The sequence below is a fragment of the Oryctolagus cuniculus genome, chromosome 17, assembly GCF_964237555.1.
Source record: "Oryctolagus cuniculus chromosome 17, mOryCun1.1, whole genome shotgun sequence".
In the NCBI taxonomy this organism is placed as follows: Eukaryota; Metazoa; Chordata; class Mammalia; order Lagomorpha; family Leporidae; genus Oryctolagus; species Oryctolagus cuniculus.
Window position 1 is genome coordinate 20,302,753 of NC_091448.1, and position 14,705 is coordinate 20,317,457.

Consider the following 14,705-nt stretch of genomic DNA (forward strand, 5'->3'; position numbering starts at 1 on the left):
CAATTGTTCTTGTTTGACAAACGATGAAACCAACTGGCGGAAGAGCACTACCCCGCGGGACCGGGACACGTCCAGCCCAGCACGGGACTTTGTCCTCGAAGCTTCTTCCCGTTCGCTCTGGGCCTAGCGCAAGGGCACGAGTGCTCAGCTGCGGCTGGAAGCGCTCTGAACTGCAGCCTTCGCGCGGAGGGGCCGGAGGTGGGGGGTCCGCAGGGTCGGGTTCCGATAACCGGCCCCGCGTGGGGACGAGCTACGGCGGCCGGCTGGGGCCGCGGCGCGCCTCGCCACGGTTCCCGTCTCAGCCAATCGCGCTCGAGGCCCCGCCCTCTGCGCCCGTCGCCGGAAGGAGCCGTCGCCCGGAGCAACTGCGACGTCCGGCTTTCGAGTGTGGCGGCGGGAAACCATGAGTAAAGGCCGGGCAGAAGCGGCGGCGGGAGGTAACGGTGCGCGGGCCCGGCGGAGACCGGGGCGGGCGGGCGGGGGGCCAGCGGGGCTCGGCGGACGCCTTCCTCTGCCTCGTCTCTGCCCTCAGCCCCCGCGATCCTCCTGAGGTACCTGCAGGAGCAGAACCGGCCCTACAGCGCCCAGGACGTGTTCGGGAACCTGCAGCGGGAGCACGGGCTGGGCAAGGCGGTGAGCCCCTCCCTCGGGACCCCCGCCCCCGGGACCCCTCGGGCCTGGCTGAAGTCCGCCACCGGCTCCCCGCCCCTGTGCCCGCCAGGCGGTGGTGAAGGCGCTGGAGCAGCTGGCGCAGCAGGGCAAGATCCGAGAGAAGGCGTACGGCAAGCAGAAGATCTACTTCGCGGACCAGGTGAGGGCGCGGCGGGCACCGTCACGGGCCGCCGCTCCAGCGGGAGCGCGGCTGGCCCCCACCTCCTGTCACGGGCCCCGTGCCCTTGCCGGAGCCACACGTCGTGGGGTTGCCAGACGTTTAACGCGCTGGGTGACGAGGGGAGCCCCACCCGGAGGCCCCAGCACCGCCGGGACGGGTGCCCTCCCCCCGCGTCGCACTCGCCTCGCCCCCGGGGGAGCTCGCTCTGCACCCGGGCAGACTCGGGCCTGAGTCCCCACTCCGCCCCCAGGCCCCTCGGGCCGGCGCTGCGCCCGCTGTCGCCCCGCGGTGCCCTCCCGAACCTCTCCGCACAGACTTCACAGCCAGGGGGCTCTGTCCACTGCCGACCCCGGGTCACGGTCGGTGACAACCAGACGGCCCCGAGGCGCCCAGCCCCTCAGCCCCCATGGGGTTTCCAGCTGCCTCTTCCGGCCCTGCCTCTGCGGGGGCTGCGCTACCGTGGGCGTCCTCCAGGGCAGACCCCAGCGCTCACTGTGGTCTCCAGCATCGCCTGTGGAACTGGACCAGACTCCTCCGAGGCTCCTTCCCCATGACCTCCCGGGAATCTAGAGGGGGTGGGCAGACTGTGGGGTGCAGCACTGCATCTTTCCGCCTTCGGGGCCGCGTGGTCTGTCACTTCTGTCCCCATACTCAGCCCTGCTCTTGCAGGACAGAAGCAGGAGTGGGTGTGGCTGATCCCAGGCAGTTCTGTCGGAAATGAGATCTGGCCAGAGCGAGCTGGTGGTTCGATGGCCCCTGCACTAAAGGTTCACCTTAGGCAAGGCCCGAGTGCCCAGGCTGGCGCTCCAGTCTGTCTGTCTCCCCCCACACACACTCCCCCACCCCTGCCAGCTGACAGGACCCTCGCTGATCCCACCACGGTCCCCTGAGCGGAGTGCCTCACTCTTCTGGAGCCCTTACGCCAGCAGCTCCCCAAGGCCTCCTGCTGCGAGACTGTGGCCTGGGTCCTCCGAGTTCCTTTACTCCCTCAGCCCACTGAGTGGCTTTATCCCCACCTGGAAAGATCTTTCTGTCCTGTTCAGCGCCCTGCCAGCTTGGAAGCGCCCCAAGGACAGGCGTTAAGGTTCATCTGTCCTTTGTCACTTTTCTCTGGGCCCAAGACTCAGTGGTGTCTCAGAGGTACCCGTCCACTGTCCTCCCAGTGTCTGCAGGGGGCGCTCGCAGCTGCGTGTTCCCATCTCCCTTCCTCACATCAGCTCACTCGACGCTTCCCTCCTCTGGCAGGCCCAGTTTGACACGGTGAGTGATGCTGACCTCCAAGGCCTGGACGCCAAAATCGTGGCCCTGACGGCGAAGGTGCAGAGCTTGCAACAGAGCTGCCGCCACATGGAGGCTGGTAGGACTGGGCCGCCCTGGAGCCCGCGCGGTCAGGGGCAGTGTAGGGGTGAGGAGTGAAGGGGCCCTTGCTGCAGACAGAACCCTCTGCCGGGAACCTTGGGCACACCTGACGTCACCTACAGACAGGCAACAGACGAGCCCCTGACACCTGCGTCTCTAACCGGCTCCACCTGAGCCCACCGCTGCCTGAGGCTGGAGGAGGAAGGCAAAGTAGAAAAAGCGGCCCGCCCTGTGCGCCTTATTTCCAGAGCGCGGCTCTGTTCTGGGTGGAGCCCAGAGCGGGGAGCAGGATGGGAGCCTGTTCTCCAGCTCTGGGAGCAGCCCCCTCCGGGTCGTGACCCCAGGGCGGTGTGGTTTCAGAGCTGAAGGACTTAACGAGTGCCCTGACCACGCCGGAGATGCAGAAGGAGATCCGGGAGTTGCAGGAGGAGTGTGCGGGCTACAGAGAGAGGCTGCAGAACATCAAAGCAGCCGCCAACCACGTGACTCCGGAGGAGAAAGAGGAGGTGCTGGGAGGGCCAGGGAGGAGGGAGGACGGCCCAGCGGGCTGCTGTGGGCCCGGGGCTCAGGGGACCCTGTTCCTGCAGGTCTACAAGGAGAGACAGAAGTACTGCAAGGAGTGGAGGAGGCGGAAGCGGATGGTGAGTGTGCGGGAGCTCCTTGGAAACGTGGCCACTACCGTGGGCCCGGCCACAGGCTCTGAAAGGAGGTGGTTCTGTTTCTCAGGCGACAGAGCTGTCCGATGCCATCCTGGAAGGATACCCCAAGAGCAAGAAGCAGTTCTTTGTAAGTGACGCTTCCTGCTTCCCTCGCTCCACTGGGTTCTCCCCAGGGACACCACAGTCACTTGTCTCCCCACCCCACAGGAGGAAGTTGGGATAGAGACAGACGAAGACCATGACGTCAAGCTCCCAGACCCCTGAGGGCCTCTCCCAGGCCTGAGGACCGGGAGTGAAAGCTGGGCTGGACTGGCTGCCTTCTTCAGCTTGGCCTTTGTTGTTCCCCACCCGTGAGCAAAGCAGTCCGGAGGAAGGCACCAGTGTACTGGGTGGAGGGCGTGGACGGCCACGCCCATTTCATTGTCCACACAGCAGTGACTTGAGCTTGACATTTAAGACCCAACAGTGCTCAAGGAAAGCATTTGGCAATATTTATTGTAATATAATTTGATATAAAAATATTCCATTTCCTCTGGATAGTCAAACCTCCCAGATATCAAACCTGAGGAAGGCTTGGAGGGGAACTTGGAGGACAGGGGCGGAGAGAGGCTGTTACCCACCAGCGTCTGGGGCGCCTGGGAGACACAGACCCGGACAAGTGTGACAGAAAGGCTGCGGGGATGGGGTGGCAGGGTGGCACCGCGGGGTCAAGTCCCAGCCACTGCACGTCCATCGCTTCCTGTTAATGCCCCTGGGAGGCAGCAGAGGCTGGCTCCAGCACCCACATGGGACACCTGGATGGAGACCTGGGCCCCTGGCTTCCGCCAAGCCCAGTCCTAGCAACTGTGGGCATCTGGCGAGTGAGCCCGCAGACAAAACGGCTGTCTCTGTTGCTGTGCTTAACATAAGTAGGTGAAAACAGACCTTTAAAAAAGAAATCTCTCAGCAAAAGCCTCCCTCCGCCTTAAGAAAAGGGGTTGGGGCTAGTTTTGAGGCCCAGTTAACTTTCCAGAATTGTAGCTTTAACAAAATTGTGGTTTTGGTGTTTAGAAAAATAAAAAGTTTCAAGTATGTAGTGCTGTGTCACACCTGCGGTCTCATGAGGTGCTGCTGCCCGTGGGAACAGAGCAGGCAGAAGCAGATGGAGGGAGCTGCCCCTCTCTCCCGGAGCGGGGTGCGGGGAAACCCTCGGACGGACGAGGCGGCCCTGGCCCAGGCGCTACGCGGCTAGGGGAGTATTTCCTCTGTCTCCCGCCCGGCTGTCCGATGGTCACACTTGGGCCGCCGTTACCCAGGAGACAAAGCAGTTTCCAAACAGAGGGGATCGTGAGCAGCAGTCTGAGGCCGGGGGTTCTCGGATCTCAGAGCAGACCCCCGCCCCCAGGGACTTCTGTGGGGCTGGGGAAGACTGGGCAAGTTTGAGCTTTATGGTCAATATAATAAATTAATCAGAAGCTTTCACAAAAAAGAAAACACACAGCCCAGCTCCACCGCAGACGGAACGGGACTAGGAACACCAAACACCCAGTAGGAGCCAGCTGACCAGTGCGAGGCATCAGTCCAGTCCCGGGCCTGCCGGCTCCGCAGCCGGGCGGCGGGGGCGCGAGGGCTGTCCGCCGGCAGCTCCGCGGGTTCCTGGGGCGGTCAGTAGAGCTGGTTCTTCAGTTGGTGCAGGACGCCGACCACGATCTCCCGCAGGGTCTGGCAAGGCAGAGGGCGGGACGGTGCCCGGGTGAGGACGCGGCTGCCCCACGCCTGCGGGCGCAGATGTGCTCTCTGGGAGAGTGCGCGCAGACAAAGAGCAGAATTTTAAGTGTGTGTTCACTGTGAAAATTCTAATGTTGCATTCTGCTCCAAGTGTTTCACAATAAAAATGCTGGGAAACGAGAGAATCTCGAGACACAGCTCCAGCCTCAGATGCAGCAGCTGGGCTTCAAAAGCCGGGCTGCCGTGCCGGTCGCCCTCCATCACGGGTGCGGAGAGGAGCCCTGGCAGCTCCTCTAGTCGGCCTGGGCGTGGGGTCACGGAGCCTTCAGGTTTCCGAAAACCCCAAGTAACTGACAGACGTGGGGCTTCCACGTGGCGGGGCAGCCAAGGACTGGTGATGGCACAGCCGCAGCCTGTGCGGCACAGAGGCCGGGAGCCGGGCCTGGCACCCAGGGAGCCTTCGTGGAAACAAGGGCGCCGGGGGCGAGCGCTGCAAGAACGCCCTCAAGAAGCCTAGAAACGCAGCGAGCATCGTGGCCCAGCGGGTGAGCCACCAGCTGCCATCCCCCGTCCCACACTGGAGGGGGTTCAAGTCGCAGCTATTCCACTTCTGGTGCACCCTTCTGCTAAGTACTTGGGCCCTGCCACTCCTGTGGGAGACCAAGCTGGAGTTTTGGCTCCTGGCTTTAGCGTGGCCAGGCCTAGCTGTTGTGGCCATTTGAGGAGTGAACCAGTGGAAAGCTCTCTGACACCCTTTCAAATAAATCATTAAAAAAAGAAGTCTAAAAGCAGTTACCTTGCTTTCCTGAGCAAACGTCTTAGGCCGCTTTGCCTGAGGCGAGGGAGAAGAGCCGGCCCCTGACCGGAGGCGCCCGTACCTGAGGCTTGCAGTGCTCCTCGATCCAGTTGAAGACGCAGGCTGACAGCTCCTGGAAGCTGGCCACAGAGATGGAGGCATTGAAGGACTGGAACAGGGAGTCCATGATGCCTTGAAACACGTTGAACTTGACCTGGTCCGAGACCTGGTCCTTCCCCTCGCTGGGGTTGTCCTGGTGTGCCTTCACAATCTGCTCGTAGTTCCTGAAAGCAGGCAGGCAGGGCTGAGAGGCCGCAGCGGCTCTGCCGGCCCCGGTAGCGAGCGCGATGGGCTCACCTGCTGGGCCCCCGGGACCAGCTAGGCACTGCTTCTAGGTCAGAGATGGTGACTTCCAGCCTCCCTGGGTTACTCCAACAGGCATCGCTCAGTGCTGTGACGGGCGGTTAGCGCCCTGCCTGAGCGCCCACCTCTGGGAGTGAGCATTCTCCACACTGCATTATCTGATGTGGCCTTTGAACACCAGGACACAGACGCTGGCCTCCAGGTCCCCTCGGGAGCTCTGGCTGCCCCAGTTCGGCACCCCTCTTACACTTTCATGATCTTCAGGGCTGTGACATCCTTGCGGAGTGTGGACACCTCCTCCTCCTGCTTTTTCTTCTCTTTGTGCAAAAACTGGATGTAGTCGATGGCTAGGGCAGGGTGAGAAGGGGCGGGCGCAGGGAGCGCGTCAGCCAGGATAGAGCGGGTGTCCCTTCCCCTGCACCGCCACCGCGGCCCCCTCCCCAGGGTGCTCCCGGGCCATACTCTTCTGCAGAACGATGGCTTTGCTGAGCTTCTGGGAGCCGATGGAGAAGTCCTGCTGCTGGCAGGTGGGGACAATGGTCTGAAGGTCGTCATAGCCTCTCTGCAGAGAGACAGCAGGGGACATGGATTCCTCAACCCCAAGGGACTCGGAGAGATGCACCAGACTTCTCCCAGGCACCCTAGTTCCAGGCTCAGAGCAGTGGGGAGCAGGGAGGAGGGAGGTGCTCATGCCCGGGCCGGCCCGGCTGCCTGCAAGGCCCGAGGGCCAGAGCCCGCCCTCACTGGCCGAGGCATGGGCCTGCCCAGTCACCTTGATGGCGTCCCTCCTCTTCTGTTCAGCCTGCGTGTGTGCTCGCCGCCGCCGGTCTTTGTAGGACTCCTTGTACGACTCCTGGTGATAGTCACTGTCCTCGTCATCTGTGCGCAGAGGTGGGGATAGCGACAGGTCATCCTGGGGCCCTGCCATCGCTGCTTTGCCCAGCTGGGAAGATGGAGCGAAGGGCGGTGCAACCCTGGGTCTGGCACTTGGGCCCGGGCATCCCCGTCCACTAGGACGGACACCAAGATGTGTGATTCCTGTGTCCCCCCAGGCCGGGGAGGGGGTGCTGCTGCCTACCTGTGTTGGGGACGGAGGAGGCACTGGTGGACCCGATGCTGTTAGCTCTGGACACCACGCTCCCCTTGCTGGAGCTGTCCACGAACAGCCCTGGAAGAGAGGCCCCAGTCACTGAGCGGTGGGGTGGGGAACACAGCCGGCCCTCAGACCCCGGTGGGCTCTCCCCTTTCACCCAAACTCCAGCCACACTGGGCTCCCACTCCCTGCCACGCCACGCCGCAGAGTCTACACGGCTCCACGGGTCTGCAGTCGCAGCGTGTGGCCCAGAGAGAGGCAGCTGACCGCGGGGAGAGCGACCAGCTGCCACTGTTTCCATCGTCTCCTGCTCCTGGGAATTAGCAACCCGTGGTTGCTTCCTGCCCATCCCGCGGCTCCTCCCTTGCTTCCCAACCCGGAGCTCGGCCCAGGGACAGTGGACTGTGCTCAGGTGTGGCTGTCAAGGCTGAGGAGGCTGGGGCGGCACTCACCGGGATCCAGGCTGTTGTCGCTGTAGGCGTACTCCACCTGCGGCACGGGGCGAGCGAGAGCCGTCAGACCCCCGCCACGGGGGAGGCGCCTCTCACTCCGCGACCCCGACCCCCACACGCCGGGGCCGCGGGCAGCCGCAGGATTCGCCCGAACGCCACCCCCACTCCTCCTCCTCCCGGAACCCAGCACCCCCGTCCGCTCGCGCGCGAGCACACACGCCTCGTTTGTCTCCCCACCTTGGCACACTCGGGGTGAGAGCTGTCTTCTCTGCAGCCCCGGGGCCCGGAGAGCGGGGGGAACTTTGGGGACAGGAGGGAAGCCCCTCGTCTTCCGGGCCCCCTACGTGCGCGAGCCCGACCCGCCCTCCCCTCGCCGGCGTGCGCGCCCACGGGGCTTGCCTTGACCCAGGGGTCCTCGGGAGAGGCGCCCGGCTCTGTCATCGTGGACCCACCGAACCGGAAACAAGCCAGCGGGCGAGCCCCCTGCTGCGAGGAAGAGGGCGGTGTGCCCACGTGGCGCGACCCCACCAATCCGCACTCGGCTGCAGAGGGCGGGGCCAGAGCACTGCGCGTGCGCGGCACCAAGGCTGTAACCCTAGGTGCAGCTGGCGGAGCCGGGCGGTCAGGTGGGCGCTGGCGGGGCCCGGGACGTGCTGTCCGCTGGTCCTGCGCTCCCCGCGTTAAGCCGCGGGGTGAGGGCGCCGTGAAGCGCATTCTCTACAAAGGGCCCGTCCCGCAGGCTCGTGGGAATGCTGTGGCGACGACGTGCGCGCGCGCTGACCGCACCCCCCCCCCCAACCCCGCGGAGCTCCCTCCCGGCCCATCTGACGCGGGCACCGGGCTGCAGAGCTGTGAGAGTGCAGAGGCCCCCCCCCCCCGCCCCGCGGTGCCTGGAGGGCATCTGCGGAGTTGGCCCGGCCTGTTGGTTCCTCTGCGGTGCCGAGAATCCCTGTAACTCACGCAAAGGCACACAGCTGGCTAGTCAGTGGTACGGCCAAGGTTGACTTGAGAATGGGGGTCAGGCTCCTGCCCACCGCACTGCCCAGCTTCCGGCTCGGGACTGGGCGCCGCACTTGGTGAGCCCCCGGTGAGCCTACAGGCATTGGAGCAGGAAGCAGACACCACGCAGGCAGCGCCTGGCAATATTAACCTTTAATGCCGCTACAAGTTCTAGTGTTCTCGACCCATTCGCCTGGTATCAGACACCTGCGGGCAACGCTGAGGGGTGGAGCCGCAGCCTCACTGCTGGCCAAACAGCAGCCTGAGTAGGCTTCCCTGGACCGTCAGGCCGGCTGCGTCCCGCGCAGCTCAGCACGAAGCCCGGGGCGCATCCCCCTCCCCGCCGGATCACGTGCAGTGTGTGGTCTGGCCTGCCGACTCAGGCCTGATGGGCCTGGGGCATGCGCTTCTGCAGGAGCTCCCAGGCCTTCTCCACCTTCGCACACGGAGAGGAAGAGAGCACAGGGTCAGACGGGCACCCGCAGGCCCCCCTCCCGGCCCCCGCCTTCCCTGGGCACCAACCTGGCGCTGCGTGACATGGGGCTCCCACAGCGTGCTCAGCACCACGTGGCTCTGGGCCACGAGCTGCTGCCCGCTCATCTGGCTCTGCAGCCGGCTCTGCGCCGCGGCTTCACTCAGCCCATCCCTCTCCACGATGCGCCGCACGGCCTGTGCCAAAGGCATCGTGGCTCAGCCCGGCGGCCCAGCAGGGTCCCGCCCATGCTGCATGAGGGGGGGAGGGCGAGATACCTCCGTCTCGGGGATGATCACAGTCCACACCTCGTGCACCATGTCCTGCCAGCCGGCCTCAAGCAGCACGGCGGCATCGATCACGCACACACGCTTTCCTGCGGGGACACCCGGCGCTGCCAGTAGCCCTCGCCACCTGACCACCCCCACACAGTCCCAGGGAAAGGAGACGGCTTGGCTGCGGCTGGGACATCCCGGGGTGGGGGGACGGCGGCATCTGTCTAGCCACCCCCCTGGGCTGTCTCCACCACGCTCCACTCACCCTGAGCCACAGCCAGCGCCATCTCCTCCCGGGCCAGCTTGGCGATCAGCGGCCACATGATGTCCGTGAGGGTCTTCAGCTGTTTCTGGAGGTGGACGTGGGAGAGTGGGTGGGCGTGGGGAGAGTGGGCGGGCGTGGGAGTGCCCGTGTGGAGGCGGGCATGGGGAGAGTGGGCGGGCGTGGGAGCGCCCGTGTGGAGGCAGGCGTGGGGAGATGGGCAGGGGTGGGAGCGCCCAAGTGGAGGTGGGCGTGGGAGAGTGGGTGGGCGCGGGAGAGTGGGCAGGGGTGGGAGCCCCCGTGTGGAGGCGGGCGTGGGGAGATGGGCAGGGGTGGGAGTGCCCGTGTGGAGGTGGGCGTGGGAGAGTGGGCGGGCGTGGGAGCCCCCGTGTGGAGGCGGGCGTGGGGAGATGGGCAGGGGTGGGAGCGCCCGAGTGGAGCGTGGCGTCCTGGCCGGATCACAGTCGGAGCCCATCGCTGGGTCCGGGGGCAGCCGAGGGGCCCTGGCCAGGTGTGCGCTCACCTTGTTCCCAAACACGCGGCTGCCCAGCACCTTCCTGTTGATAGTGCCATCTTTATGGAGGATGTCTGGACAGCGGAGATGGAGCCCTGAGCTGGGGGCCTGGCCGGCCCTCCGGGCCAGCCCCCGCAGCCTCCTGAGCCAGTACCTGTGCCAAAGGCTTCCACCACAGGCTGGTAGGCCGGGCCGCCTGGGGCGTAGGCCCGATGGCCCAGCTGGTCGCTGTCGATGATAAAGGCCCCAAGGCCCTTCAGGCGTTTGGCTACGGAGCTCTTCCCGGAGCCGCTGATGCCGGTCAGCCCGAGCACATAGAGACCTGGGGGGAGCTCTGGCCTCTTCTGGAGTGGAGCAGAGTGGCCCGGCCGTCACTAGGGTCCTCGGTTTGGGAGCTGGACCCCTCGATTTCACCCTCCAGCCTTTCCAGCGAACTCAAGCCGGGGGACGGGACTCTTACATTCGGAGGCCGAAGCAGATTTCCCAGCATGCGCTGGCGCAAGCTGGAGGAGCTGACCTTCTCCTCCTCGTGTTCCGCGTGGCTCAGGTCTTTCAGCAGCTGGATCTGGTACAGCGCGAGTTCCTCCAAGTCCTGAGGCGCAGGGAAGGCGCTGAGAGGAAGGCCGGAGCCCGACACCCGACCCACCCCAGCGTCGCCCCCTACCTACCCCGGGCGCCGCCTCCAGCTCTGTGGGCAACGGACCAGGTCCTCCTCGCTGCTTCCCACCACCCTGAGCCCCCTCTTCCCTCCTCTGGCGCCAGGGCACGGCCGACAGCCCCAGCGGCCTTCCTCCACCCCCTCCACGCCCTCTGCCAGGCTCCCCCAGGGGTTACGTTCTCGAGGCGGAAGCGGTTGACGGCCATCCCCCCGCGATAGGTCTCCTCGCTGACCACCAGGAACTCCAGGGAAGGGTCAGAGCCAGCGGGCCCATAGGGGTCCAGCAGGGGGATGACATCAAAAGTCAAGGAGGGCTTGATGTCCACCAGGAACTCACTCAGGTGTCCCACGCGTTCTGCGTAAGGTTGGAGCAGCTCAGGGAGCAGCTTGCCTGGGGGAGGAACCCAGAACAGATCCTTTAATGGGAGGGGCAGTTTTGGGGGGCTGTCTCGGAGCACTGTTCTCCCCACAGGACGGTGGTGGGAAGAGAGGGCTGAACTGCGAGGGTCTTTGGCGCTGGTGATGGACAAACAGGCAAGCGCAGCGGGGCGAGCCAGGGCTGGCAACTGTGCAGAGCACAGGCTACCGGGAAGCCACTAGGGGGCGCTCGGAGGGCCAGTGGGCATCCACGGGATGGAGACCTCCAAGGGCCAGGCCCTCCTCCAGCCCTCTCTGTCTGGGACAGCGCTGCCTACGGCCCGCTCATCACGGGTCACCTCCTGGAAGCGGGTAAAGGGCAGAGTCCTCCATTCCACACCGGGGCATTCTGAATGGTGACGGAGGCAGGCCCGCTGGGAAGGCATGGACGGCCCGGCCCTGCCCTGACGCTGGTGTGAGAAGGGACGGGCGGGGGGGAGAGGGTGTGCTCCACCGCCTTAAGCCGGGTCCCTCTCACTCACTTTTCAGCAGATCTTTGTCTGCTACTCCCACCACAAGCTGCTCCTGGGCCAGGACGCACGCGACACTGAGCAGCACCTTGTGGGCATTGTGCAGGCGGTCAAACGTGCCGCCCACGGCCCCTCGGTGGTAGCCGCGCACCGGCTGCTTTGGAGACCGAGCCACGGGGGAAGCTGGTCTGATGGTGGAGGGGAGGGGCACATCCAGGGGCTCCACGGGCAGCTCTCCAGTCCCGTAGTCGGGGCTCAGCAGCACGGAGGCGAGCTGCGGACAACAGCTGTAACAGCTGGTGGCGTAACGCTCCAGCTGCTGCTTAACCGGGTTGTACTGGCTTCCGTCCAGGGTCTGGAAATCAGTCAGCACCACTTCCGGGGGGTGGGCCAGATTCTGGACCGAGCTGGGCTGGGGCGGGAGGAGGGTGCTCTTGGTTTGGATGTTGGTCAGCAGGATTCTCACGTCCAGGTGCCTGTGGACGTCGGCGCCACAGTAGAAGTGCGTGATGAAATCGAGAACCTCGAACGTGGCCTGCACGGGGGTGGACTGGGGCTGGGCCGGGCCCTCCAGGCTCATGCCGGGCTGCAGGTGCACATAGAGTGTGTGATTCACCAGGCGGGAGGCCGAGGTCAGGATGGGAGCCAGGCGAGGGGCCAGCGAGGCCAGCGGCGTCGTCAGTACCAGGAGGCCCGACCGGAATACGGCCATGCTGCCCAGGCCTGCGGACAGGCAGGGAGGCAGGGGAGAGTGACTCAGGGGCCCGGGGCAGGGCCGGGTCCTGGCAGACGGCGCGGTGGCTTCGCTTAAGTGAATCGAAATCCTGGGACGGGGAACCGACCAGGAGCCCCCTGAGTCACAGGGCTGGGGACCCCGAATTCCTGGGCCCTCTTGCTAAGCTGCACCAGGGTCTTCAAGGACTAGAACGAGGGGGCCCAGGCAGGGACGCTCGGGCTCAGGTCGGTCCCCTACTCACTGAACCCTCCGGGGTCCGGTTCTGTTTGCACCGCCACAGAGGCTTCCCCGACTGCGGCCCGGAAGCACTAGCTCAGGAACAGCGGCTCCGCACTACGGAGGAGGAAAAAGGCCAAACAACTCAGCGTCGGGGGCGGAGCGCGGATCTCGCGAGATTGCTCGTGCGCGGAGGCTGCGCTCTGCTGATGGGGCGGGGCTGGACGTGGAGGCTCGTGGGATGGGCGAACCCGGGGTCGGGGGCGCGACTCCCGCGGGGCGAGGCGGCCTGGGACGTTCAATTCGCTGTTTACCGAAGCGGAGCACCCAGATGCATTCAGGTCACAGGGAGGCGCAGGCGAGGCAGAGCCCACACGCGGCTCCTCCGAATTCCGGGGCCCGCTCAGGCCGAGGAACCTCACGTGGGGGCTCCCCATTTCACGGAGGGGAACCTGAAGCCCCCTATGCTGCGGGGGCGTATAGAGGCCAGGTCCCGCGGCCCCTGTCGGATGCTCCGCACCACCCAGCTCCCGCGAGGCGCTGGATGGCGGGGGACGGAGGGAGGCAGGTGCCACGGTCTCATAGGGGATGATTGGCGAGGGTTTCCCGCTAAGTACTGCGTGCTTAGCGGCTGGTGGTCTGGGGCCAGAGCGGGGAGCCAGGTTGCCGTCAGAAGCCTTTCAGGTGGACGAAACTGATCGCCCAGGTTTCATTAGCCTTCCGTGGCTTATTTTCTTGAACTACATAAATGCCCATTTTTAGATTTAATTTTGTGTTTGTTTATTTTTAAGGTTTATTTGTTTGGAAGGCAGAGAGATACGGATTTTCCACCCACTGGTTCATTCCCCAAATGGCCACAACGGCCATGGCTGGCCCAGGCTGAAAGCAGGAGGCCGGACCACAGTGGAGGCGGCCCTGGGGGGCTTTGCAATCTGGTGCTCCTTGGCTGGTTTGAGCTGACCGGAACTAGGAGGAGTCCAGCTCCGGTCCTTTTGTGTCTGGAGCACACACACAGCGTGTGTGTGATTGTAGTTGTAACACAGCGTGCTCGTGGAGCGAGACGATGACTCTCTGGGTGACAGAGAGGGGTGCCTGTGACCGTTAGGTCTGCCACACCAAGCAGATTGTGCCTGGGGATACAGAACAGCCGTGACTGCCTGGCTGGGGCTGTGTGTCCCACGGTGGGTGTGGACCGTGTGGCTCTGTGTGCAGCACTGTGTGTGCAGGAGTTGGAGATCTGTGACTCTTCTATGGGGCGCCAAGATCTTAGCCATTTCTTCTCTTACAGCAACAAAGAAGAGGAAAGAATGATTCGTAAGCATCTCATGTCCGGGGTGGAGGGTGGGAGATGAGGTCAGGAAGGAGACCTTGGGGAGAAATGGGAAGCTGAGATGGGAAGCTGCAGAAAGTGTCTTGAGCAGAGTCATGATCAGACTTTGATTTTTAACCAAGATTGTTGTTTATTTGTTTTTGTTTTGTTTTGTTTTTGACAGGCAGAGTGGACAGTGAGAGAGAGAGAAAAAGGTCTTCCTTTGCCGTTGGTTCACCCTCCAATGGCCGCCGTGGCCAGCGCGCTGCGGCCAGCGCACCACGCTGATCCGATGGCAGGAGCCAGGTACTTATCCTGGTCTCCCATGGGGTGCAGGGCCCAAGCACCTGGGCCATTCTCCACTGCCTTCCCGGGCCACAGCAGAGAGCTGGCCTGGGAGAGGGGCAACCAGGACAGAATCCAGCGCCCTGACCGGGACTAGAACCCAGTGTGCCAGCGCTGCAAGGCGGAGGATTAGCCTAGTGAGCTGCGGCGCCGGCTCTGTTGTTTATTTGAAAGGCAGAGTTTTAGAGAGGGGGAGAGAGAGAGAATCTTCCATCTGCTGGTTCACTCCCCAAATGGCCCCAACAGCCAGAGCTGGACTGATCCGAAGCCAGGTGCAGGAGCCTCATCCAGGTCTCACATGTGGGTGTGGGGGCCCAAGGACTTGGGCCATCTTCCACTGCTTTCCCAGGCCACAGCAGAGAGCTGGTTCAGAAGTGGAGCTGCTGGGACACGAACTGGTGCCCACATTGGGTGCCAGCATCGCAGATGGCAGCTTTACCCACTATGCCACAAGCCAGCCCCCAGACTTTGATTTAAAATATGTATATATACATATATATATATATATGTATGTATGTATTATTTGAAAGGCAAGAGAGACCTCCCATATGCTGGTTTACTCCCAATATGCTTCCAACAGCGAAAGCCAGGAGCCAGGAGCTCCATCTGTGTCTCCCAGGTCAGTGACAGGGGCCCAAGCACTTGGACCATCTTTCACTGTTTTTGGAAGCTGAGCAGCCAGAACTTGGACTGGCATCCAGCATGGGCTAGAGGCCTCACTCTGGCCTCCAGACTTGGATCTTTAAAAGGTCATTCTGACTGCACTGCGAT

General features: G+C 64.0%; 3 protein-coding genes across 6 annotated transcripts; 1 reads left to right on the forward strand and 2 right to left on the reverse strand.

Annotated features, from left to right (window-relative positions):
• Positions 1 to 247: 247 nt before the first annotated feature.
• On the forward strand, positions 248 to 3,925 carry PSMC3IP (PSMC3 interacting protein). Its single transcript, XM_070060674.1, has 8 exons — positions 248 to 437; positions 533 to 633; positions 722 to 811; positions 2,078 to 2,189; positions 2,552 to 2,697; positions 2,779 to 2,832; positions 2,918 to 2,977; positions 3,058 to 3,925. Exons 1-8 carry the CDS (start codon positions 404 to 406, stop codon positions 3,112 to 3,114), a joined length of 654 nt encoding a protein of 217 aa, XP_069916775.1. The 5' UTR covers positions 248 to 403; the 3' UTR covers positions 3,115 to 3,925.
• MLX (MAX dimerization protein MLX) lies at positions 3,320 to 8,000 on the reverse strand. Of its 2 annotated transcripts, none has more exons than XM_017349206.3 (8): positions 7,661 to 8,000; positions 7,262 to 7,298; positions 6,795 to 6,884; positions 6,489 to 6,595; positions 6,179 to 6,278; positions 5,964 to 6,063; positions 5,436 to 5,637; positions 3,320 to 4,551 (listed from the first exon to the last, which is right to left on the reverse strand). In XM_017349206.3, the coding sequence occupies exons 1-8, from the start codon at positions 7,973 to 7,975 to the stop codon at positions 4,495 to 4,497; spliced, it is 1,008 nt and encodes a 335-aa protein (XP_017204695.3). In that variant the 5' UTR covers positions 7,976 to 8,000; the 3' UTR covers positions 3,320 to 4,494. The 2 variants fall into 2 exon arrangements, with proteins under 2 accessions (XP_017204695.3, XP_017204694.3); XM_017349205.3 differs by having other exon boundaries at positions 7,499 to 7,746.
• Positions 8,001 to 8,395: 395 nt separating this feature from the next.
• Positions 8,396 to 12,455, reverse strand: COASY (Coenzyme A synthase). 3 transcript variants are annotated; one of them, XM_008271510.4, is made up of 10 exons: positions 12,306 to 12,455; positions 11,341 to 12,051; positions 10,618 to 10,832; positions 10,244 to 10,375; positions 9,938 to 10,127; positions 9,793 to 9,857; positions 9,273 to 9,357; positions 9,011 to 9,108; positions 8,783 to 8,929; positions 8,396 to 8,696 (listed from the first exon to the last, which is right to left on the reverse strand). In XM_008271510.4, the coding sequence occupies exons 2-10, from the start codon at positions 12,038 to 12,040 to the stop codon at positions 8,640 to 8,642; spliced, it is 1,689 nt and encodes a 562-aa protein (XP_008269732.1). In that variant the 5' UTR covers positions 12,041 to 12,051; positions 12,306 to 12,455; the 3' UTR covers positions 8,396 to 8,639. The 3 variants fall into 3 exon arrangements, 1 of the variants encoding a protein (XP_008269732.1); XR_007911338.2 differs by lacking the exon at positions 9,011 to 9,108; XR_011383466.1 differs by lacking the exon at positions 9,011 to 9,108 and having other exon boundaries at positions 11,341 to 12,393.
• Between the last annotated feature and the right edge of the window lie 2,250 nt (positions 12,456 to 14,705).